Source organism: Megalobrama amblycephala, linkage group LG13 (genome assembly GCF_018812025.1).
Source record: "Megalobrama amblycephala isolate DHTTF-2021 linkage group LG13, ASM1881202v1, whole genome shotgun sequence".
In the NCBI taxonomy this organism is placed as follows: domain Eukaryota; kingdom Metazoa; phylum Chordata; class Actinopteri; order Cypriniformes; family Xenocyprididae; genus Megalobrama; species Megalobrama amblycephala.
This window is the reverse complement of record NC_063056.1, coordinates 18,384,332-18,408,818: the sequence shown is the minus strand read 5'-3', so window position 1 is coordinate 18,408,818 and position 24,487 is coordinate 18,384,332. Positions and strand designations below refer to the sequence as shown.

At 37.6% G+C, this 24,487-nt stretch overlaps 1 protein-coding gene and 1 long non-coding RNA gene across 6 annotated transcripts; one reads left to right on the top strand and one right to left on the bottom strand.

Moving 5' to 3' along the window:
• The first annotated feature begins 895 nt into the window (after positions 1-895).
• Positions 896-21,990, top strand: rasip1 (Ras interacting protein 1). Its single transcript, XM_048153856.1, has 17 exons — positions 896-1,137; positions 2,107-2,475; positions 3,515-3,636; positions 4,593-5,041; positions 6,362-6,622; positions 6,717-6,946; positions 9,078-9,239; positions 9,646-9,850; positions 14,051-14,349; positions 14,653-14,814; positions 15,692-15,732; positions 18,510-18,664; positions 19,218-19,330; positions 19,423-19,711; positions 19,872-20,035; positions 20,128-20,269; positions 21,442-21,990. Exons 3-17 carry the CDS (start codon positions 3,515-3,517, stop codon positions 21,618-21,620), a joined length of 2,973 nt encoding a protein of 990 aa, XP_048009813.1. The 5' UTR covers positions 896-1,137; positions 2,107-2,475; the 3' UTR covers positions 21,621-21,990.
• On the bottom strand, positions 1,273-18,645 carry LOC125243972. 5 transcript variants are annotated; one of them, XR_007179192.1, is made up of 7 exons: positions 14,006-14,135; positions 9,772-9,866; positions 6,673-6,875; positions 6,354-6,552; positions 4,762-5,005; positions 3,491-3,664; positions 1,273-1,489 (listed from the first exon to the last, which is right to left on the bottom strand). It is a non-coding gene; the product is annotated as an uncharacterized LOC125243972 (long non-coding RNA). The 5 variants fall into 5 exon arrangements; XR_007179191.1 differs by lacking the exon at positions 14,006-14,135 and adding an exon at positions 18,568-18,645 and having other exon boundaries at positions 1,276-1,489; XR_007179194.1 differs by lacking the exon at positions 14,006-14,135 and adding an exon at positions 18,568-18,645 and having other exon boundaries at positions 1,277-1,489; positions 6,723-6,875.
• Positions 21,991-24,487: the final 2,497 nt, after the last annotated feature.

Here is a 24,487-nt window from a genome sequence, read left to right as displayed (position 1 = left end):
CTTTTAGCATTTATTTTTGGAATAGGTCTAAATTCATTGTCTGGAGCAGGATATTTATTTATTTCTGTATATTTTTTATTTTTGTGTTGTAGTTTTGCATACAATAATGTATATTTGCTCTATTATTTTCTGACAAATGTAATAGTATTGTTTATTGCAGTTTTAGCCAGATATGTACACACACACATACAAACGCAAACACACACATATATATAATGCTGTATAATATATATATATATATATATATATATATATATATATATATATATATATATATATATATATATATATATATATATGTAAATAGTGACGTTTTTGATATTTTTTATATATTTTTACTAGTGGGTGCAATATTATACCCAAAAATTCTTCATACAGTGGACTACCAGTAAAATTGATAAAAATTTGGAACCAAAAATTATTCATACACTTTGACCTGACCATGTTTTGCTTAAGTGATATCTGACATAATTAAAATTACTTTTTTTCTGACACAGTTTAACTCTGAGATCTTGTCACATTTTATTACCATTTTTTAAACTATAGTGAATAAACTGTATTAATGAATGAAATGTTCAAGGTGTCTGAATAGATTTTGGTTTGACTATATATATATATATATATATATATATATATATATATATATAGGTCTCTTTCTTTCTCTCTCTCTCTCTCTCTCTCTCTCTCTCTCTATATATATATATATATATATATATATATATATTTTTTTTTTTTTTTTTTTTTAATCATTAATAATCAGTTAAAGAATCTGTGCACAGCAGCACTAAATAGGGAACAATAATTGAGCACAGTGTAGTTACTGTCCTCTGCCTTTGTAGGGCACTGCTGGCTACCAAACCATCTTCTCATTCACGAGCTAGAGTTGGAGTGTGAGAGATGTATACAGTAACTTTTTACCAAAGAAAGCGTGTGCTACTGTATGCACACTTCATTCCAAACACGTTCCCTCTGACCAGGAGCCAGGAAGAGCTTTCACTTACACACTAAAAACAAACATGGAGGAACAAGTCTGAATGACGCACAGGAGCCTTCACAGCCTGCTGTCAATGCTTCCTGTCTGAGAGACCAACTGCTCTCAAAGCTTTTGGCTATGGTTTTTGGTCTGACATGGTGCATGTGAGTGTCTGTGTATTTATGTTATGTAGAACAGCATGATTGCTTTACACACACACACAAAAAAAATTATTTTTCATATTTTTGTCATGTTTTCCAGTAAAAATAATTGTTATAGGAAAATTACATACAATAATTATTTTACTATTTTATTCTTGTTTTGTGCATAAACCTCTCAAACCTTGCATTACACTCAAATAGGATATATAGATATACACACATTCACATAAATATACAAATGCTTCTTTCCTGACACATCATTCTGTTGTTGACAAGGTTAAAGGTTACAGGTGCCTCTCTGTCTTTGACATCCTGTCCCAGGTTTCCTGCTTCCTCTTTTTTTTTTTCAGAAGCCCTACAACACAAACCAAAGAGCGTTGAATAAAACATGCTGAGGCCAGTGTTAATTAGTCTTGTGCCCATTCTTTTAGGTAATAAACATATATACTGTTTTAGTTCTTTCAGATGTATTATATTTCCTGAGGACTGTCCCCATTGACCTTAGTCAGGGTAGCATCATATTTAATTTCTGACAGGAATGAAAACGAGGCTGTGAGGTATTGAAGTAAAACGCGTTCAAGGGATTGTAGTGTTGTTCAACAACATGCCAAACGAAACATCTTTACAAAAAGAACTTTCACTAGAAGAAAACAGTTTTGAAAGTTGGAAAATTACATGTGATCTAGGCCCTTTACCACTGTAAATACTTCAAGTCTATCCCTCACAGCCTCATTTTCATCCACGTAGATTTCAAAATGGCGTCTACCCTGACTAAGGCCTATAGAGTTCTCCTACTGTCAGACAATTTCCGGCCCTGTTTTGATTTCGCATGGACATATTAGATATCCCGACTTGCGCTTATTCCATTTTTTGTCTTGCGTTTTGTAAAAACAGCAGTGTCATTGACATGCCTTTATGTGTAAATTTCATATTCTCTCTCTCTCTCCCTCTCTCTCTCTCTCTCTTTCTCAGGATATAGGTGTTGTCCATTGGGGAGGAAGGAAATTCTGTCATTTAGAACAATGGGCCTGCTTCTCTATCTATAGACGCAGAAAAGCGGAGAAATAGAAAGCAAGAATAAAGACTAGAGGACCCTTCTAGAACAACTTTTACATCAAAAATGAAAAAGACATACTAAAAACTGGGTGAAAGGACAAATTCCGGTAAATCAAAGCAAGGCCTCATGCAGAAAATGGACTATTTAAGCCAAATTATTTTGGAATAAGGAGACAGAGCCGACCTCCACTGGTATTTATTTAATATTATTACAATACACTTCACAAACAACAACAGCCATTCCGAAGATTTATCCCGTTATAAAGAGGAAGCCCATCACAGTGGGTAAGTCGCATTCAGATCATTCGCTGGTAAGAAAAGCCATTTTACTGATGCAAAATGACAGGTTTGAAGCTTTTGTCAGCATATACTGAAAACCTTTCCCAACCAAATGTTGTAAATTTTGTGTCTTGGTTGTTCTACATCCACCATTAACTTTGTAGAATGTGATGAAACCAATTATGGTCACAGAGTCAACATATTAAAAATGAACTTCACTTTTGAGGATCGACAGAGGGCAGCTGAGACTTAGGGGGTCTGTTCAGGGGTTTTCCCCATCTGTCTGAGAGGATACATGGAGGTGAAGTCCACAATCAGGGTGGAGGACAAAAACATGTATGTTATTATGTATAGCCGACATTCAGAGCTTTTAATCAAAGTACAAAATGGATGATATTCATAGAATGTGGTTTGGCTTGCATGGCTGATCCTCAGCAGTGATAGTTTCATGTAGGTTGATATCTTCGTCATGGCCTCTTGGCGAAGCCACTTGACTCTTATTTGACTTCCACGAGTTTGCTTAGCTCAGGAGCAACAGTGCCAAACCTCTGCTTTTCATTAGACATGTAGACATGAATGTGAAATAAATCTTTTTCTCAGAGCCATAACTATTCACCGCCTGCCGTCAACTTTGTGGCATTCCCTGCTAGCTGCGTTAATGCTCTGTTACTCATAGACTGTTAGATGATGAAGAATGCATGACACGGCACGTCCTGGTTATTCAGCGAGACTTTAGCTTTTCCTGCCATTTGTCTACTGAATGTCATTCGCTGCCGAAATCTGATTTTGGACAGGAATAAATCTCAGTGACACAAACCCTGATAATGAAATCTTTTACAATTTCAAAGTCTTGCATGACAGCTAATATTGTTATCTTATGTCAATGTTCTTCTGGTGTTTCTCTGCATCTGTTAAGACATTTCCCCTTCTTGCTTTTTCCTACTTAGCCTGATCCTTCCTTTTTCAATTTATTTTCGTCCATTTTATCTTTCCATTCTCCACACTCCCATCCAATCCTCACCTCCTCCCTCTCTCACTCCCTCAGATGGAGGAGTCTGGCAGTCCCCGATTTAGGAAGCTCCATTTCCCAGTGGGCTTGTGGATAAATTCTCCACGGAAACACTTTGCCAAGCTGGGAGCTCGTTGGCCCAGTGCAGCATCAGTCAAGTCAGTGTTCTGAACTTTCTCTTACTCTCTGGATCGATGACAAATAAGAGTTTCCATGACAAAGAAAAGGAAAAAAAAATCTAGTTTAAAGCACATGTGCCAAGTTCTTAGAAATGTAGTCATGTTGATTTCATATGGAAAAACTTTTATACCATTTTCAACAAAACTTTTAGTTCAATGACTCTAAATCTGTCACGTGTAAAAATAAATATCATGATTTAATAATTCATAAAGTTTTTGGGGAGTCGAACCACATGACATTTTATAACCTGAACTAACCTTGCCTTGTCATAAAGAGGTCAAATTATCTAATATTTTTAGAGACGTATGACCTTGACACACATTCAAGGCCTTTTAAAATAATTCTGCAAGGGTTCTCGCTTCGATATAAGTCCCTGATTTATTTGCATATTTGCTTGTGTGTTGGTTGCACCACATGACTTTGAAAGATTTTAAATAATTCTGCAAGGGTTCTCGCTTCGATTTAAGTTCCTGATTTATTTGCATATCTTCTTGTATGTTGACTTTGACCACATGACTTTGAAAGTTTTCAAATATTTATACAATACTTTCTCTAAGAAATAATAAGAAACGGTTATGCCAGACTACTTAATAAGGTTCTCTTTTCAGTAATTTCATTCTTTTAATAAGTTTTTTTTTCTTCATTCAGATATCAAGACAATTGTACCACCCTAATATTTTTGAATTTGTGACACCCAAAAAATATTGAAATGAATGTTCATCATAGATGTATTTAAGTCATTGTATAACAAATTTAATGAATGAATTGATCTGGACAATAAAAAAGGAGGACACATTATGTAAAGAATTCCATGTGACATCAACATGGACAATACTTTACATACAGTATGTAGGCAGCTTATATAATAACAACTGATACACAATAGGCTATATGATTTGTATATCACCTCCGTCCTGTTGCTTCATTTTATTAGGTCCACAACTAGCTCAGATGCCACTTCCCTGCACGAGGCCCCATCATCAGTCCCTTCCTCCCTCTCTCACTCCACCCCTTCTCTTGCCCCACCCTCTCCATCCCCTTCTCCTGCCTTCCTCCGCCCTCGCCCAGCCAATCAGCAGTCCAGGGCCAAAAGGCTGTCTCACCTTTTCCTGAGAGGCCGGTCCAACAGTGACCGAGACCGTGCCATTGGAGAACGTGAGAGGGAAATATGGGCGCATTCTGCCACCCCTTCATCACATCACTACCTGCCTCCTGCTTCCTCTAATGCCCCTGGGCTGGTCAAGATCTATGGAGATGCCCTATCCAGTGGGGCTAACTATCGGAGCCTGCTGGCAAACATGAACTCCACTGCTCGCCAGCTCATTCAGCAGGTCATCACCCGCTACACTGAGAGAGAAAGAGAGAATGAGAGTGAAGACACAGGTATTTCATTCCCTGTAATGGTGAACAGTTAGTTGTGGTGTGGTCACTAATGTGTACATTTGTGAAAATACAGTCCCATAAAATGATGCATCATTTTGGCCACAGCTGTCAAAATCCAAAAAAGACAAAAGCACCATAAATGTATCCAAAAAATCTTGTCTTTCAGACTTGTGGCCTATAATGCAAATTGTTTTGTGCAAGGAACATAGTAAAATACATAGTAAAATACTAAAATAATCAGTTCACTAGTCACAGATATCATGAAATTTAAACCGTTGCTCTGAAATTTCATTTGCGAACCCCTTTCAGATTCAGAAATGGCACATAGACATGCACTGTAAAAAAGAATTGTTGGTTTAACTTTAATTGAAATGAAAAATTTGAGTTAATACAATGATGGCGATTGGTTTAATCAACAGAAACTCAAGTTATTATGTTATCTGAACCAAATAAATTATCTAAGTTGATTTGACAAAAGAAGAAAATTGTGATAACAAATCATGAAAATATTATTTTATTTTCATTAAAGCCAAAATACCATTAGTCCAAGATTTTTTTTTTACATTTGGCTCAGCATGACTGCATTTATTTGATAAAAATACAGTAAAAACAGTAATATTGTGAAATATTATTACAATTTTAAATAACTGTTTTCTGTTTTAATATAATTTAAAATGTAATTTATTCCTGTGATGGCAAAGCTGAATTTTCAGCATCATTACCCCAGTCTTCAGTGTCACATGATCCTTCAGAAATCATTCTGATATGTGATCTGATGCTCAAGAAACATTTCTTATTATTATTATTGATGAAAACAGTTGTGCTGCTTGATACGTCTGTGGAAACCATGATTATTTTTAGGTTTCAAAGGGTTTAGGGTTCAAAAGAACAGCAATAATTTGAAATAAAAAACTTTTGTAACAATATAAACTAATTTATGAGCAGTAGTGTATTCTGTTCCTCACAAAAAAGCTTGGTGCATTATCCATATGAATCACTTTTATGGTGCTTTTGTGGTGTTTGAATTGTTGTAAGTAAAGAACTAAGTGAAAATTCTTCAGAAATTGCACATTTGGAATGACATGAGGCTGAGTAAATAATGATGTAAGTTTCATATGGGTCTGCTGCTGCATATTGGGTTCATTCATCCATTATCTCAGTCTTGTAATGGATGAAAAATAAAACATCAAAGGCAAGCTGCAAATAATCAAATGTGGATTCTGAGTGGAGACATCACAGATTAAATATAGGAAATTAGGCTTTACCCGCTCATTGTATCATTCCCTTCTGAATGTCCTAACTTCCTGTTCACCTGGTCAGCTCTCCAGAAATATTCCCCCGAGGACTTCCTGTTATGTGATGTCATTGGAAAGCCCATTCAGCAGCCAGATGGAGCCATTAAATGGCAAACCGAGTGCCGAAGGGGCGTGGCATCCTGGGAATGCCCCTTACAGCTAGTGGATATGTGGAGACCAAAGGATGGTTTCGAACGACGGTTTGAGATCCAGCGCCTTGATGAATATGAGAGGGAGGAGAAAGAGAAGGAGAAAGAGAGAGAGAGGGATGGAGAGAGCTATCAAGGTTGGAACATCTTCATATTTAACTGTAAGACATTTTACAAGTGTATTAACCAGTGTGCCCATTAATTTGTGGGAAAACACTATTGTGGTAACAGGAGTACGTTGGAGGCGGAGCCGCATGTCCTCCGGGGGTGGTGCAGAAGAAGAACGAGGTCATCGAGGGCGGAACACAGAACTCAGGAGGAGTATTAGTGATATGAACCTGAGTCTAAGACGTCGTCAGGGCAACAACGCTAGCAATGACCCTCGGCGTTCTGGAAATGCCCCAAACAATGGACAGGATAGAAAGAACATAGTGAGCATGATAGCAACTGAAGGTGGAGAGGTAAAATAAAGATACAGACCAACTTTTTAAATACATTTCAACCTCAATAATGGGAAATCAAATTGAAAATGCAGGGCTTGCCTGGTCTTGGCCAGTAGTTCAGATTTCTACTTGCCTTTCCAACATGTTCACCCTTCTAATGTACAAACTGAAACTGTACATTTCATATAACATATTACAGTACATTTGACAACATATTACCACCTGTACTGACCATTCCTTGTCATGAAAAGTTCAAATTATCTCATATTTTAAGAGACTTACTGACCTTGATTTCTACTCACCTTTCCACCCCCCACCCCCCCCCCATTTTGTTTTAAAAATTTAAATCATCATAAAGAAAACTTCAAGACAGAAATAAATTCATAAACAATTTTGATAGAAAAATATGTCATACATGATAAAGCATTACTGATTGTATTTTTTAAGGAATCTCTACACTCTACACTCTACAAAACCCCTGTTTTTCGTGCTGTCAATTTTGAGATTTAGATCTTTGTGGCTTTTCATAAATAGTTTTTTTTTTTTCGGACTGGTGGAAAGATACACTTTATCTCACACTAAATCACACTTTATCTATTTGTGTCTGTAGATTTCAATTACAGTACATATCTTTAAAGGGTGTTTTCTCAAAATTACTTTTTTTTCCTGCTCTGAGTCAGAAATCTCCACTTCAGCTGAACGTACATACACCAAACTTTACAGTTTTATTCCTATCTATATTCTGAAGGTTTTTTTCAAAGGGATTTGTGAATATATAATTTGCCTGATTTTATACAACATTTTATACCTAAAAAAATGGTGAAAATAATTTTTTTTTTCTGGCTGTTGACAGTATTTTCTGATTTATGGAGTGATAAAAAGAGATATCCAAAATTCCCTCCTTTAAAAACCTTTGACTCTAATATGTCAAAAAAATGAAACAAGAATTTTGAACCATCCAATATTCAGATTTTTGTTCTAGAAATATATGCAAATTAGTGCATATTTAATTAGTTAATGACTCATTTGCATATTTAAACATAACATTTCAGAAAACTTGTAATACAAAAAATGTTTGCAATTCTTAATGTAATCAATCAAGTGGGGAAATATGGTGATATCTATTAGTTAATTTTTTACTCTATTCATCTGGGGTAGTTCACTTTCAAATGAAAATTACCCCAATCTTTACTCCATCCACATCAATCTATCAAAAGCGTACTCCACACGGCTCTGAGGGGGTTAATGAAGGCCATCTGAAGCGAAGCGATGCATTTGTGTAAAAAATATCAATATTTAACAAGTTATGAAGTAAAAGATCTAGCTTCCGCCAGACCGCCTTCTGTATTGAACTTAAGAAGAAAGTACAATGCCTCTTGCAGTTCAAAAAGCTTACGCTACTTCCTACACCTTCCCTTTTCAACGTACAGAAAAAGCTTAACTGACGTGACGCCAGTTCCGTTTTTTTCGAATACGGAATATGGAAGGTAAATATTTTACTTCATAATATGTTTTTTTTTTACACAAAGGCATCCATTTGCTTCAGAAGGCCTTAATTAAGCCCCCGGAGCCGCATCGAGTACGTTTATAATGGATAGATGCAGTTTCTTCAGCTTCATATTCATTGGTATCACTCACTGCCATTATCAAGCTTGGATGCGTCAGGATATTTATTAATATAACTCCGATTATGTTCATCAGAAAGAAGAAAGTCATATACACCTAGGATGGCTTGAGGGTGAGTAAAGCTTGGGGTAATTTTCATTTGAAAGTGAACTAATCTTTTAAACTATTCTTACTGATGCTACCAAGACTATCACAAGTCGTTATTGGAATTTCAACAAAACCTCAACTATGTTAGCCAGCTACATCTTTTCACCCCCTAGCTAATAGTTGAAAAAATCTGACAAGCAGAATTCACAACAACAAAAAAAGAAAAAAGAAAACGGTAAGATATATAGCAATGGCTAATTAGGTCAACTGACAGTTTCATCAACTGGCCATGAAACTCTCTCACAATGGCATCCTTATAGTCCTATAATGTCATATATCCCTAACACAGTAAATAAAACAAAATAAGTCAATTTAATACATGTGAGTCATGATAATTGCATGTAATTCTCAGCACTATCCTTGTGTGATTTTTCAGGTCACTGGGCCGAGAGGTGGCGGATGTGAGGCAGACAGACGTACTCGTGCAGCAGAGGAAGAGAAAGACACCTGTGACCTGGAAGTGATGTCGCAGAGTCTGATCCTTCCACCGACAGATCGGCCTTACTTCCTGTTACTGCAGGGCTATGACCAGAGCAAGGCTAGACATGCATCATCTCACTTATCTTACAGCCATCCCATGACATCATACCTGTATTCGTCTAATCACAACATACCATCAAAGCTTTCGTACCTTTGAGTGGAATGGCCATTGAACAAACAGCACAAAACAGCCATACAGAAGCTCTATAAACACACGCGGGCTGGACAATACCGACACAAGCATGCTGTGTCTACTGCTTCATCTCTGCACAATGACCTCACACAAGCACATATTGTCGAAAACTGTAACACTCTTCATTCCTTATCGTCGCTGTATTTCTGTAACTTAAGATAGGAGATGGCACAGATTGTAGTAAAGACCGCAATGATGATGATAACAGCTTTTTTCCACTTTAGTCGTTCGCCTTCTCACTCTCTCATTCTCTTGCTTATTATTTGTTCAGGACTTTGTGTTGTACATAATGACGGGTCACACACATGTTTTTGGGCGGAAGCCAACATTCCGTGAGCGTGAGATGGACAGGGAGAGAGAGAGGAAGGGGAAGAGGCCTCTAAAAGTGGACACTTACCTCTCAGCCCCTGACCTGCTTGCCCGACACCTCCTGATCAGAAGAGACTCAGCCGTCCCAGAGCAACCACGCGGTCAAGGTACCCTGACACCGAGCTAAAAACAGATAAAAGCAATGAATAACCTTTCACAACACAAAACTAGGCTGCAAAACTTGTTGCAACTGGGCTCTGGATTCACTTTTTACATTCACATTCAATAATGCAGCACCAAGGATTTCAAACATTTGTGATAAAACAAGAACAGGCAGTACTGACGTGAAGAAACACTAGTGCAATAGGTATTGGGTGGTTTAACTAAATATCTTAGTATATGAGCCATTTTATTGATTAAATAGCGCTACAACATTACTTTTTCACTGACAACATTTCAGCAATCAAGTTATGTATGAAAATATGACTAGCGAACATGATTCGCAAATGAAAGAATCTTTTGAGTCAGTCCCTATCAATTAAAGGATTAGTTCACTTTTAAATAAACTTTTCCTGATAATTTCCTCACCCCCATATCATCCAAGATGTCCATGTCTTTCTTTTTTCAGTCGAAAAGAAATTAAAGTTTTTGATGAAAACATTCCTGGATTTTTCTCCTTATAGTAGACTTGAATGGGCACCAAACGATTGAAGGTCAAAATTAGTTTCACTGCAGCTTCAAATTGTTCTACACAATCCCAGATGAGATATAAGGGTCTTATCTAGTGAAACCATCGCTCATTTTCTGAAAAAAATTTAAAATTATATAAGTTTTAACCTTAAATGCTCATCATGAACTAGCTCTCTTCTTCTTCTTCTCTATTAGAATTCCAGCTTTGTAGACACTGCAAAGTGTATTACTGCCCTCCACAGGTCAAAGTTTGAACTAATTGTTATATACTTGCACTAGCATATTGCATATAAAAATTAGTTCAAACTTTGACCTGTGGAGGGCAGTAATACACTTAGCAGTGTCTACACTGCTGGAATTCTAATAGAGGAGAAGAAGAAGAGAGCTAGTTCAAGATAAGCATTTAAGGTTAAAACTTATATAATTTTAAAAAAAATTTCAGAAAATGAGTGATGGTTTCACTAGATAAGACCCTTATTTCTCATCTGGGATCGTGTAGAACAATTTGAAGCTGCAGTGAAACTAATTTTGACCTTCAATCGTTTGGTGCCCATTCAAGTCTACTATAAGGAGAAAATTCCTGGAATGTTTTCATCAAAAACTTTAATTTCTTTTCGACTGAAGAAAGAAAGACATGAACATCTTGGATGACATGGGGGTGAGTAAATTACCAGGAAAAGTTTATTTAAAAGTGAACTAATCCTTTAATTCAGTCTGAATCATGCACACAGATCACTCACGGAATTAATCTTTTGGAGCATTTTTTTACTCAGTAAAACACTAACGAGATACTTTATAATGCTGCCCACACTCTGCCCGATTTTAGCCCTGAATTTCCGCTCATCAACAGTTAATGGAGATCAGTCCAAAATCGGAGGCAAATCGGTGCTACAGTTGCTATGTTTTAAAGGGTTAATTCACTCAAAAATTAAATTTCCGTCATTTATTACTTACCCTCATGTCGTTCCAAACCTGTACGACCTTCGTTCATCTTCAGAACACAAATTAAGATATTTTTGATGAAATCTGAGGGTTTATTTTGTTATCTCCCATAGAAAGCAATGAAATTACCACATTCAAAGTCCAGAAAAGTAATAAAGACATCATTAAAATAGTCAGCGTGACTACAGTGGTTCAACCTCAATGTTATAAAGCGACGAGAATACTTTCTGTATGCAAAAACAAAACAAAAATAATGACTTTATTCAATAATCTCTTTTCTTCCATGTCAGTCTCATACACAATTGATGCAGTACAGGCAGTGCAGCGCTTCCGTGTTCTATGTCCGAATGGCGACTCAGTATTGGCCAGCTCCTGCATCAGCATCATATGCATGCGTCGTGCTGCTCACGTGTACAGCCGGAGTCGAAGTTCTGACGTAGAACCTGGAAGCCTGCACTGTACAGCGTAAACAGGGTAGGAGAATGACAGGGTAGAAAAGAGATTGTTGAATAAAGTTGTTATTTTTTATTTGTTTTTGCGCACAAAAAGTATTCTCATTGCTTTATAACATTAAGGTTGAACCACTGTAGCCACATGGACTATTTTAACGATGTCTTTACTACTTTAATACTCAAAACATTTGAGGAAACTTATTACCTCAAAACATTTAAGTTAACTAACTTATTTTTTTTAGTTAGTAGAACTTAATTTTTTTGTGACAAGTGGAGCGGGGCCGAGAGCCATGGAAGTGGAGCAATGCCAGTGTGGTGCACAGGTGTCTCTCATTAACAATCACATCACTGGCATTCCTTTGCTCCCACAGTTCTCAGCCTCCCCCACTCAAGTACATATAGTTAATTTACATAAACATCACATTCAAATCTTGGTTAAATGTTAGTTAGCAAAAAACACATGCTATTATAACTATCAAAGAGACTGTCAATATATACTTGCATGTATATAATCAAACAACATACAGTATATGTGGTCTTAAAAGTTTTGCAGCCCATCCTCAACCTAACCACACAGTCTACTCTTCACCAGAATGGTAACCCTACAAAACTAACATAACAGAACCCCCTGTCAATCCCAACATAACACAACATTAAACACTAACTTATGTCTCCCAATGTTAATATTATGCAAAAACACACAAAATAACACTTAATTTCAACATTTATACAGTCTGATGCAAAGCATGCTGGGAATTAGAAATCTGCTGCAACTAAAAGAGTTTAGTTTACTTGAAATATGTCAGTGCTGTGAACTCAAAAGTAAAAGAAAGTTTTACATACTCATAACTGTTAATTTAACTGAACTAATTTGTTTAAGTTTGTCCTACTCAAACGAAATAAGTATTTTGAGCGTTAGGGTTTACAGTGTGTGGTAATTTTGTTGCTTTCTATGGGAGATAAAAAAAAACTCTCAGATTTCATCAAAAATATCTTAGTTTGTGTTCTGAAGATGAATGAAGATCTTACGGGTTTGTAACAACATTAGGGTGAGTAAATAATGACAGAAATTAAATTTCTTTGGGTGAACTAACCCTTTAACGCAATCGGAGAGAAGTCAGATGTGTCCGAGAGATATTTTGCAGGCTAAATACTGTCACTGATGCTAGAGAGATATGTAGCACGCTAAATATCTAGACCTGTCTGCAATCCAAGTCCTGTAGTGTCAAATGTGTTTTTAATGGAAATGACATCAGTGATGACAGGCAGTTGTCTAGTGTGAAAAGAACAGCAATCTGATGACTTTGAAAGTTGTGTAGTGTGTAGGTGGCATAACAAGGACAGCAAAAAAGACACTACCGACAACCCATGGAAATAAAACATGCAAATCCTTCCACTGTACTAGCTTATATTGCTAGGTCAATATTAAAGTTGATATGAAACAGGTTGCAATAGTCTTTTCTTCCCTATTGTGACATATATCTGAGTAAAACCGTCTCAAACAAGAAATAATGTAGGATGGGAGTTGATTTTGCGCACTTGGAATTGATTGCATGGTTGTGGTTTGCTATTGCTGTGATGTCATGTGCGTGACAGGTTGTCCCGCCCTCGTGACAGTAAACACATTATCAGAAAACAGATGTCCCTGCATTGGGAGGGAAAGTTATATTAATTAAAGATTACAAGGGTACATGAATTAAAAAAAAATTAATAATGATGTGCATGGATAAATCATTTATAATAAATACTGCAGTATTCCAAAAAACAAAACAAAAACAAAAACAAAACTCTTTCACATTTGTGAAATGATGCAGGTAAAACCATTTACCAAACAAAAAAAAAAACATTAACCAATATTAACATTACACAAAATCACTTAAATACCACAGGGTTTCTTTGTATTTTTTGATAGTACCATGGTAGTACTGTGGTATTGCTAAAGTATATTGGAGTACCCAGCAAATACCATTGTACATGAATATGGTAATTATTCAGTGTACACAAACAACAACTAGCAATATAGTTTCTGTTTTAATTCTTTTGGGAATTTTGTTTAAACATGTATTCTTCTATTAGATAAAATTACAGCTGACTATTTTAAATATTTCATATTTGTTAAAAAAAATAGCAAGCTACTTTTGCCATGTACTGTAGCTTCTAGTGCAATATGTTTTTCAGCTTTTAGCTTAGCTTTTTTCTGTTGCATGTTCAGCTAGCTACATGTTTTAAGTAGCTCACCCAATACTGTCTGCAATTATACTTCTGGTTCTCGTTCTTCCTTAGCCTTGGCGCGTCCATTCAGAGGAGGACCTGTCACCCTTAATGGAGCTCCACTTTATAGGGAAGCAGCCCTAAAGCCAGGAGACTTGTTGGGGCTTGGCAGCCACTTCCTTTTTCTTTACCGTGACCCCCGTGTGACTCCTGCCCCGCCCCTGGCCTTACCGCCACCATGGCAAGGTGACATGTCAGCTTCCTTCGGCCCTGGCGGGATGACAGATAGACAGGAAATGCTCAGGCAGTATCTAGGGTCCACAGAATCACTGCTGAAATTCCAGGCCAAACATGCCGATGCCCTGCTGCAGGTAAACACTGATACAATCAAATACTCCTTCTGATATATCTGTCATAAACAAACAGTAGTGCATGTAAATACAGAGTTCAGATCATAATGATTTACTGAACAGAAATCTGTAGACTACAGTGATTTAAAACAGTTCTGCATCAATGTTGTTTATAATATGGCATACTTAGTGAGTGTTGCAATGAAACTTAATTTAGGAAAAATATAATCACTGGTGTAACAAATACTGCAGTAGTTTAAATTTTGCCATGGCTTCATAATATTTAGTTATACAAATCGGTCACTACTTCTACTTTAATTTCAGGAAATTATTTCGAAGAATTCCAGTCCAGATTCAGGGGGCGGGGCCTTAGCACCTGCATATCTTCTGTCGCTCATGATTGACTACGCCTCTAAACATCTGGATCCTGAATTAACACCACAACTGCTTTTAAAGGCAGCCAATCAGATCAAAGGAATTGTTTGGGTAAGTATCCAAAAGTCTAGCACAGTGATTGCCAACCTTTATTTATATTTATTTTGGTTAAACCTATAAAACAGAAATGACAGTTTTTAAATTAATATACAATAAACAAAATATATTATATCATTATTATTATTATTATTTTAACAAATTTTTAAATATTTATGTTTTTCATCCCATCAAATCAAATGTAATTATAGTAATTGTAATAATATTAATGATCATGATAAACTATATCCAGTTAAAAGGAGCACATTACGTCTGATTTGATGTTGATGAAGGGGTGCTTGAGCCTCACTCATGGGACAAAATAGTCTTGGAACCACTGGTCTAGATGACATGAAACATCATAATATCATAAAGTGTAAAACCACAACCTTCATTAGGAGTATAGTGAAGTACAGGGTTGGGCTGTTATATAAGAGCACTGAGACGGCTATTGGAGTGCAAAGGTGATATTGAACATGACATGATTTGAACAGGCCATCACTGTTCCTCACACTTTTTCTGCCCTCTTTGGCTCATGCAAAGTTGTTTTGTCAAACTAAGGCATAGATAAAACTGGAGTAATGTTAAAACACACAACAAACACTAATAGTTTATCTGAGAGTGTTGTATGGGAGAGTCTTAAAATGGACTCTCTCTCTCTACTCTGTGAAGCTGTGGTTGAGGAGCCACAGCTGCAGACACAGATGGGCTTTCACTGGAATTTCGCCGTAGTTTGTAAACAGAGGTTGACTGATGTCATTTCCACCCGTTTGGAAAATGTGCTGTCATTGTCCGGACACATCAGCCAAACACTCCCACCCATGCATTCATCCGAGTCTGCTTTAATCTCTCTCTCTCTCTCTCTCTCTCTGTTCCATTATTCATCTTTCAGGACAAAATTAAAGAGTTCGGTGACAAACATCCAACACAAAAGTAAGAATCTGCACTACCTCTCCATGCTGTAGATCTGTATACACTGTTCAAACATTGTTGCTCAGTGACAGGCCTGTAAACAGCAAATTCCTCTCACCTTACCCAGCACTGAGCATGTGTTGTGCTATTATGTATTTAATGTTTAAATGTATAATTAATGTATAAATGTGTGTGTGTGTGTGTGTGTGTGTGTGTGTGTGTGTGTGTGTGTATATATATATATATATATATATATATATATATACACACACACACACCGATGAGCCAAAACATTATGACCACAGCCTAATATGCTGTTGGTCTTCTGCGTGCTGCCAAAACAGTGCCGAACCACAGAGGCATGGACTCTGCAAGACCCCTGAAGGTGTGCTGTGGTATCTGGCACCAAGACGTTAGCAGCAGATCCTTCAAGTCTGTATGTTGTGAGGTGGAGCCGCTGTGGATCGAACTTGTTGGTCCAGCACATCCCACAGATCAGTGGCGGCTACTGGTCTGTCAGAGAGGGGAAGCTCATTTTCGGCCTACATCATAAAATTGTCTATTTATTTAAAAGTAAATTCTGCCCTACGTTCCTTTTCAAGAAAATGGTCTGTGACCCTGTCGTACCAACTAGGAGTCTTTTCAAGTGACTTGACCAGTGTCCTCTCAATGGCCAGCAGAGCTAGGCTGCTTAAACGGCCTTGGCCCATTGTGTTTCGGGTGTAGGACTTGAGTCGCTTTAAACAGGAGAAGCTCCTTTCTACACCTGCAGATGTAGCTCGCAGTTTCACCCACGACGCTAGCCTAGCCTACTAACGTTATATGAATGAATGAATGAATGAATGAAGGAATGAATGAATGAGCGATCTAAAAAAAAAATATTAAACTCTGTAAAACTGAAACAAGGAATGTGGTGTATAATTGTGTGAAATGTATGATGAAAATCAAGCAATTTCGCCAAGCAAATATCAAAGAAATAGGTTGCAGCAGTTTTTATTTCGACTGAACTTGAGAAATCCGCAATGGGACTGAGCGCGAATAGCTTCAGTGATTCCTTATAGTACAGAATCGCTGTCAGTCAAAAGGAGATGCAGTCTTTCGACAGACCCTCCAATCATCACGCAGAAGCTCGGAGTCCGGGCCAGCCCACTCCCCATTCACCCCCAGAGACGCTGAGCGTCCGTGGGCGGGACATAATCGCAGCGTTTATCCAATGACCGTCTAGTTTCGAAGCGCTGAAAAAAAACGTTCAAAGCAGCCCATTAAAGTCAATGGACGCTGGGCTTCAATAGGGAAATGCACTGTGACGCTGCGGGAATGTATGAGAAGGAATCGAGTCAGCCGACCTGCTATATGTAACTGATTCTGAACGAACTCGTCTTTGAGATGAACGTTTTCTAACGCATTTTTAGTCAATAAAATGTTAATACAATAGTACATATTTGACCATTAATTTTGTGACATTATAAGGGAAGCCGAGCTTCCCTTGCAGTCTTAAAGAAATCGCCACTGCCACAGATGCTCAATTGAATTGAGATCTGGGGAAGTTGGAGGCAAGGGCAACACCTTGAACTCTTCCTTAAATACGCATGATTGGCCGGACCCAGGGTTTCTCAGGACAACATTGCCCAGAGCATCACACTCCCTCCACCGGCTTATCATTGTCCCACAGTGCATCCTGATGCCATCACTTTTCCCCTGTGAATGGTGCACACATACACGGCCGTCCACGTGATGTAAAAGAAAAAGTGATTCATCAGACCAGGCAACCTTCTTCTACTGCTCCAAGGTCCAGTTCCATTGCTCATGTATCCATTGTAGGCGCTTTCAAAGGTGGACAAGGGTCATGATAGGCACTCTAATTGGTCTGCAGCCCCATACGCAGCAGAGTGTTCCTCCCATAACCATCATTAAAATCTTGTTTGCCTCAATGATCCTTGTGTGCCCAAAATAATGTCACCGGTTTGTGGTTTGTCCCTCTTTGGACCACTGTTGGTAATTTCTCACAAATGCTGACCGGTAGCAACCCACAAGCCTCGCTATTTCAGAGATATTCTGACCCAGTTGGCTTGCCATAAACAATTTGGCCCTTGTCAAAGTCACTCAGATCTTTATTCCTGCCCATTTCTCCTGCATCCAACACGTTGATTACGAGAACCGATTGTTTGCTTTGCATATAATCTACCCAGACCTTAATATGTGGCCTTGATAGGAGATGATCAACGATATTCGCTTCACCTGTGACTGGTCATAATGTTTTGGCTCATCAGTGTATATATTTATAACATTTTCCTCTAAAGGCCCGTTCACACCAAGGGCGATAACTATAATGATAATGATAAAGATATCTAAAAATCTTTCTAAATATCAAAGAAGAGCAGAATCTACACTACAACTATAACAACAACAACAACACAGAGAAACAATATCATTGTAATGACTTTCAGAACGATTTTTGCTGATGAACGATAAAAAATTAGATTCTATCCTGCTTTAAAGAACTCTGGCATTTAAAGTGGTAGACAACAAAACTACAGCGCGTGCTTAGAATAAACAGAACTATATCGTCCACTGGTGTGGACGCTAATATAGTTCTCTTTATTGGTGTGAACGGGCCTTGAGAGTTTGAAAACGTTAGAAATGATGAAATTATCCTGAGATGCCACAAACTAAAAATTTCAGATGCATGTATCCATATTTTGAAAACACAGTATGAAAGAAAATCATTTAAACATAGCAATGTATAAATATATGTGTGCATTTTATAATTGTTTTATAATGTTTTTTGATGTGTTCAGCCCAGCAGAGGCTGAGGTTGAACTTCCTCCCCCAAGCGTACAGAAGCTCTCCTCTGACCTTCGACCTCTCATGTTCTGGATGTCCAATGCCACGGAGCTCCTCAACTTCTTTCAGGTCAAAGTCGAAGCCATGGAAAAAGAATGGGAATTTGAAGGTGAGCGAGAGATCAGCAATTACAGCATGTTTTGTGAAAACAAAAAAACACTTGTATTACACAATGCGCCATATCTTCTGCTGTAGACGTGTTATGTCTTTTGTTAAACTGAATCAGTTTTCTCTCATCTCTTATTATGCCATCTTGTCCTTTTTGGTAAACCTGCTAGTCTAAGCAAACATTATGACCTGAAATAGGCCTGAACTTTGAATAGAATTACAATGAGAATATATTAAATGTACTAACTTATGGCTCATACAACTCAAAAACAAGCAGTTCATGGAATAAACGTTAAAATCATTGTACAAAATGTGTTTGTTATATGAACAAATATTGTGCATTGTCAACAAGCAGTAATTTTCCTTTCAAAGATGAGCTTATAAAATAACACATTTTATTGTCAACAAATATGCTGAAGCTAATTGCAGTTATTATTAAGTTAATAATTACTTAGTCACCAGGGATGGTTTATGTTCATCTGAAAATTTCTCCATGTGATTTTATGGACATTTTGAGTTATGTATGGTAAGTTTCGTCTCACATTAACCTGTAGCCCCGGGTGACCCTGTGCTCTCGGCTGACATGGACACCTGCTCTGAGGCGCTGGCACAGTTGGATGATGTCATTATGCACACCTTTCAGCAATGTGTTTACCATTTGACCAAGGTGAGAGAATATGCATCGGTGCTACTTGAATGACACATATATAATATAATGTATTTTATGTATTTATAACATCATTTCTTTCTCTCTTTCAGACATTATACTCCCTTCTCCCAGCACTGTTAGACACTAACCCGTTCTCCAGTGAGGAGAAGAAGAAAGGAAAAGCAGGAGCAAAGGACAGAGCAGGTAGTGAAGGTGAAGGAGACGAGGAAGAGGACGTCTCCACTTTGCCGCCCACCGTCGCTGGACTGGTGGAAGTGTATCGCTGCTCTCTGCAGCTTTCCCGAGAAGCTTGCCTCTCTCCACCGCTAACCTCCCAAACATTTGGCTACCTCTTCTTCTTCACAAACACGTCTCTTCTCAACACACTCTTGGAGAGAGGTGAGAATTTACAGTCTTTCATAAACACAGTTGTGTTTGCGCATGGTTTCGAGCAGCGATGACAGCAGCTGACTTGTGATGGCAACGAGTTTATGGCTGGACGATTGGCACGAATGCAAGTGTGATGTTGAAAATGATTCGTTTGTTCCGTCTTAAACAGATAGTCTGTTCTCTTGGTCACGTGCGGTTCAAATTCGAACAAATCTGGACCTGGTCTTGGACTGGCTACAAGGAGCAGGCCTTGGAGATATTGCGTCAGAGTTTCTAAAGAAGCTATCAGTTACGGTCAATTTCCTGTGCATACCTAAGACACGCCTTATTCAGGTGAGAGTTTGAGAACAAACTGAAATAACTATGCTACTTTTAACATCCATAATTCAGTCACATGACAATACATTTCCACTATCTTCCTTCAGTCATCCTGGTCAAGTTTACAGGAAGAACATTCTTTGCTAAGTCCTTCCCAGCTTCACCATCTTCTAACTCATTATAAGCTTGGACCAACGAGAGCCCCGCCTTGCTCGTGGGCTCCGCCTCTCGGTACCGAGCTTGGAGGTGGTGAGTAACAACTTTAATAAATAATAAAAACTGATTTTTATAAAGTAATGATAATAAACCCCTAAACTATAGCTAACATCTACTTATTTCATATACACTACCATTCAAAAGTTTGGGCTCAGTACGATTTTTTTGAAAGAAATTAATACTTTTATTCAGCAAAGATGCATTAAATTCATCAAAAGTGACAGTTAGGACATTCAGCGTTAACATCACAGGAATAAATTGCATTTTAAAATATATTAAAACAGAATAGAGTTATTTTAAATTGTAACAAAAAATTCACAATATTACAGTTTTTACTTAACATAAAATAAATATAAAATACCTCTTTCAAAAACATTAAAACAATCTTACTGACCAAAGTTTTCAACTGTAGTTTAAAGGGTTAGTTCACCCAAAAATGAAAATTCTATCATTAATTATTCACCCTCATGTCGTTCCACACCTGTAAGCCCTTTGTTCATCTTCGACACAAATGAAGAACTTTTTGATTAAACCCGAGAGGTATCTGACTCGTCCATAGACAACAATTTAACCAACACTTTCAAGGTCCAGAGAGGTACTAAAGACATCATTAAAATAGTCGACGTGACTGCAGTGGTTCAACCTTAATATTATGAAGCAAAATTATGTTATGTGCACAAAAACAAAACAAAAATGACGACTTTATTCAACAATTTCTTCCCTTCTGTGTCATTCTCCTACACTGTTACGATCAGCACTTCCAGGTTTTATGTCAGAACGGTGACTCATTATTGGCCGACGCTGTTCATGTGAGCAGCATGACGCATGCGTGTGATGCTGACGCAGGTGATGGCCAATAATGAGATATTTTTGTTTTGTTTTTGCGCACAAAATGTATTCTTGTCACTTCATAAAATTAAGGTTGAACCACTGCAGTCACATGGACTATTTTTAGTACCTTTCTGAACCTTGAAAGTGGTAATTAAATTGCTATGGAGGAGTCAGACAGCTCTCGTATTTCATCAAAAATATCTTAATTTGTGTTCCGAAGATGAAAGAAGGTCTTACGGGTGTGGAACGACATGAGGGTGAGTAATAAATGACAGAATTTTCATTTTTGGGTGAACTAACCCTTTAATATATTATATTGATATTATACTAAATACAATATAATTATGTCTTTATTATTATTCACATATTATCAGATATTTTTGAGAGTTTCTTGGACCATCCTCCACTTATCCTGCCTAACGAGACACCTCGCCTGGACCTGACTCAGCCAATCCCAAGCTCTGATCTACTGAAGGAAGTGACACGCCTGCGAACATTCCTGTGGGGGCTCGACCAGGATGAACTTCCTGCTAATCAGAGGACTAGACTGTAACAGTAGATCATTCCAGTTGTGAAATTATGAACATTATCTAGTTCTCATATAGAGAAACTATCAGTCTTTAGATACTATCATAGGCTACATAAAGGCCTGTTCATGTAGAATTCATTTCAGGTGACATTACTTCTTTCTTTGCCTGTCAAGCACATCTGTTTAATTTTAATGGATATACACTGGCTTAATTAAAAATATGTATAATTCATTGCATTGGTTATCTTAAAGGTTTATGTTATAGGAAATTCATTGCCTGGTTGCAATGATAAATGTCAGCCTGTTATTTTACACAGTCTTCTAATGTTCTATTAAAGTAGGTTTTTCACTGTTTGTATTTCTGTAATAAATAAAAATTACATTTATCCCCTGGCATGTTTTTATTATTATTATTATTATTATTATTATTAATAATGGATTATCATATTTTTTGTGAGAGGCTGTTGGAAAAAGTGGTGGCCACCTGCTGTTCTATTAATCAACACTGGGTGGCATGATCGCAATGGATTCAACGATTAGTTAGTGAGAGACACCACTGGTCAATTAAATCACCAGTAGCCTACACTAAAAAGGCAAATCACTTATGACATGCATTGATGCGGATCAGTATCCTGAAAACTAATTTAAATGGGACTCTATAAGGGTTTTGAATTATAAATAGCCTACTTTTTATATGCCATGTGTTTATAGTGGAAATACTGATACTTGCAGGTGCCCTTACAAACATTTACCAGGGCAACAACATACTAGTTTACAGTTATTGTTGTTGTTACTACTGAAAGCCATAAAAAATTAATGTGGGATTTATTTCTCTTCGTTTAAATTTATTTGATGACGGTTCGACTAATAGGCTACCAAGTTTATTGCAGTAATAACTGTAGTTTCCATGAAACCGATGGTTTTAAAGGTATGCCTAAATATTTGTAAGGCTAAAATAGCATTTAGATAGGTCTATTAGTTTGAAGCTAGGGTAAACATAATTAAGGGTTATCTCTAAGGTGTTTCATATTGTTCATATAAAGCTAGACGATGTTTACTAATTTGACCAAATTCCAATCGGAAGTGATACCCTATGCCCTACTCACTCCGAAGGGGAGTGCCCTTGAAGTGGGGACTTTGAAGTGAGCATTTGTATGTCATAAATGAAGGCAGCAAGGGAGCAATGAAAAAACAACGTAATTTCCTCATTAGCTTCACATTGAATGTTACCACGACAAACCATCGCATGTAACGGACTTGGGATTGAGTTGTTCACTTTCGTTCACGCCTCTATAAATGGCGTCCCCTTCAAGCAAGGGTGCAAAAACGTCGTTTGGAATTCGCTTTAAGTAATTAATGCTAGTCGGGTTTCCGACATTTAAACCTAGGATTAACGTTCATATTTACATATTTATGAGGTCAACAACAACAAATTCGCCTAAGTAGTGCATGGTATTCGGGTTTCCGACATTTATCTAGGATAACGTTACATATTTATGAGGTCAGCAACAGTGATTGGGCGAATGCAGCTCATGATTTACCTGTTAATCTCTGGAAGGTTCGCCTCGTAAATCTGCTCTGGCTGTCACCACATAAACAATTAAGAGAGGCAGACACAAATAATATAGTGTCTACACTCCAGTTAAGGCATTTAACCGTTTTCTAAGATATGGACACTAATCACAGTGCATGTAAGTGCATGGATATTTAACGAGGTAAGCACCCAAGGCGGTTTATGATTAGCTGACTGTTGCTAACCGTCCATGACGCCATTCACACAATGATTTTTGCTGTTAAAAGCGCGAGAGGGAGGGTAGTGAAATGATAAAAATGGTCTATACAGAGACTTTTTTTAAAAGTTGAACTTACTGTGTTTAACTAGTTTTTAGAATGCTAGACGCTGCAAAAGACAATGGTCAAACACGAACATCTAGCGCGTGTTTACATAGAAAAACAATCGAAAAGCAGTGCAGTGGAATACAAAACAACTTGTTTGAATGGCCCTTAGCATTGTATTATTTTACTACGCAAAAGATGTGCTAATGTCATAACCCAGGGTTGAAAGTGGTACTAAAAACGTCGCCCAGGGTTAAGTGTATTTGGTGTACATTTACTGTAGACAGAGCTATCTCTTATGTTGTGACGGAGAAAGGACACTTCACAGTGTTTGTTGAGTTCTCACCCAGTGACGTTAGAAAATAAACACTCACTGTTCTTGACTAAATGAAGCGCTGGATGGAAGTGGCGTCAAGCCCATCCTTGCTTCATTTGTTTAGATTTGCATGTTTTTGAGGATATGAAAAAAAATTCCCAAGACGTGCACCTACGTCATATCAAGTCTTTATTCCACACTTATTGTAAAACACTGTTGTCTTTTCCGCGTTTTATCTTGACAACGTGCCAGATCTCCGTCCCTTCCGGTCAATTGTTTCATTATGCAGTTTTTACGGTAAGAATGTGATCCCGTGAGAGCCGTTTACATCATTCCGGATTTTAAATTTGTCCTGCCAGCGGCACCAGTCCTCGTTTGTTTTAAACCCCATCATCCGCGCCATGTCATCGTCTCAAGTCGGTGGCAGATTTGCATGAGTCATGATTCAGCCTCCCTGTGGTGGAAATTTAATCAATTAAGTTACTATACGACTTCTGATTAGCAAATCTGTGTGGTTTATGAGCGAGACTGTCCAGGGGCTATTTTGAACTTGTCATCCATTCATCATGGAATAATTTATGATTATTATTTGGGTTAAAGCAGTAAAGATGTTTTTCAGCCATACTGGTCATACAGCTATGGGTCAGTGATGCCAGTGTTGATGTGAACAGTCAGCCTCCCCATCCTCTTTCTGTGTCACTGTCTGCCCGGTCCTTAAAAGTGTGTCTGTATTGCTCAC

Coding starts and splice junctions, on each gene's coding strand:
- rasip1 (XM_048153856.1), top strand. CDS start 3,515: ATGGAGGAGTCTGGCAGTCCCCGATTTAGGAAGCTCCATTTCCCAGTG. Junction 9,240..9,645: donor AGGGCTATGACCAGAGCAAG/GCTAGACATGCA, acceptor TTATTTGTTCAG/GACTTTGTGTTGTACATAAT. Junction 18,665..19,217: donor AAAAGAATGGGAATTTGAAG/GTGAGCGAGAGA, acceptor ATTAACCTGTAG/CCCCGGGTGACCCTGTGCTC.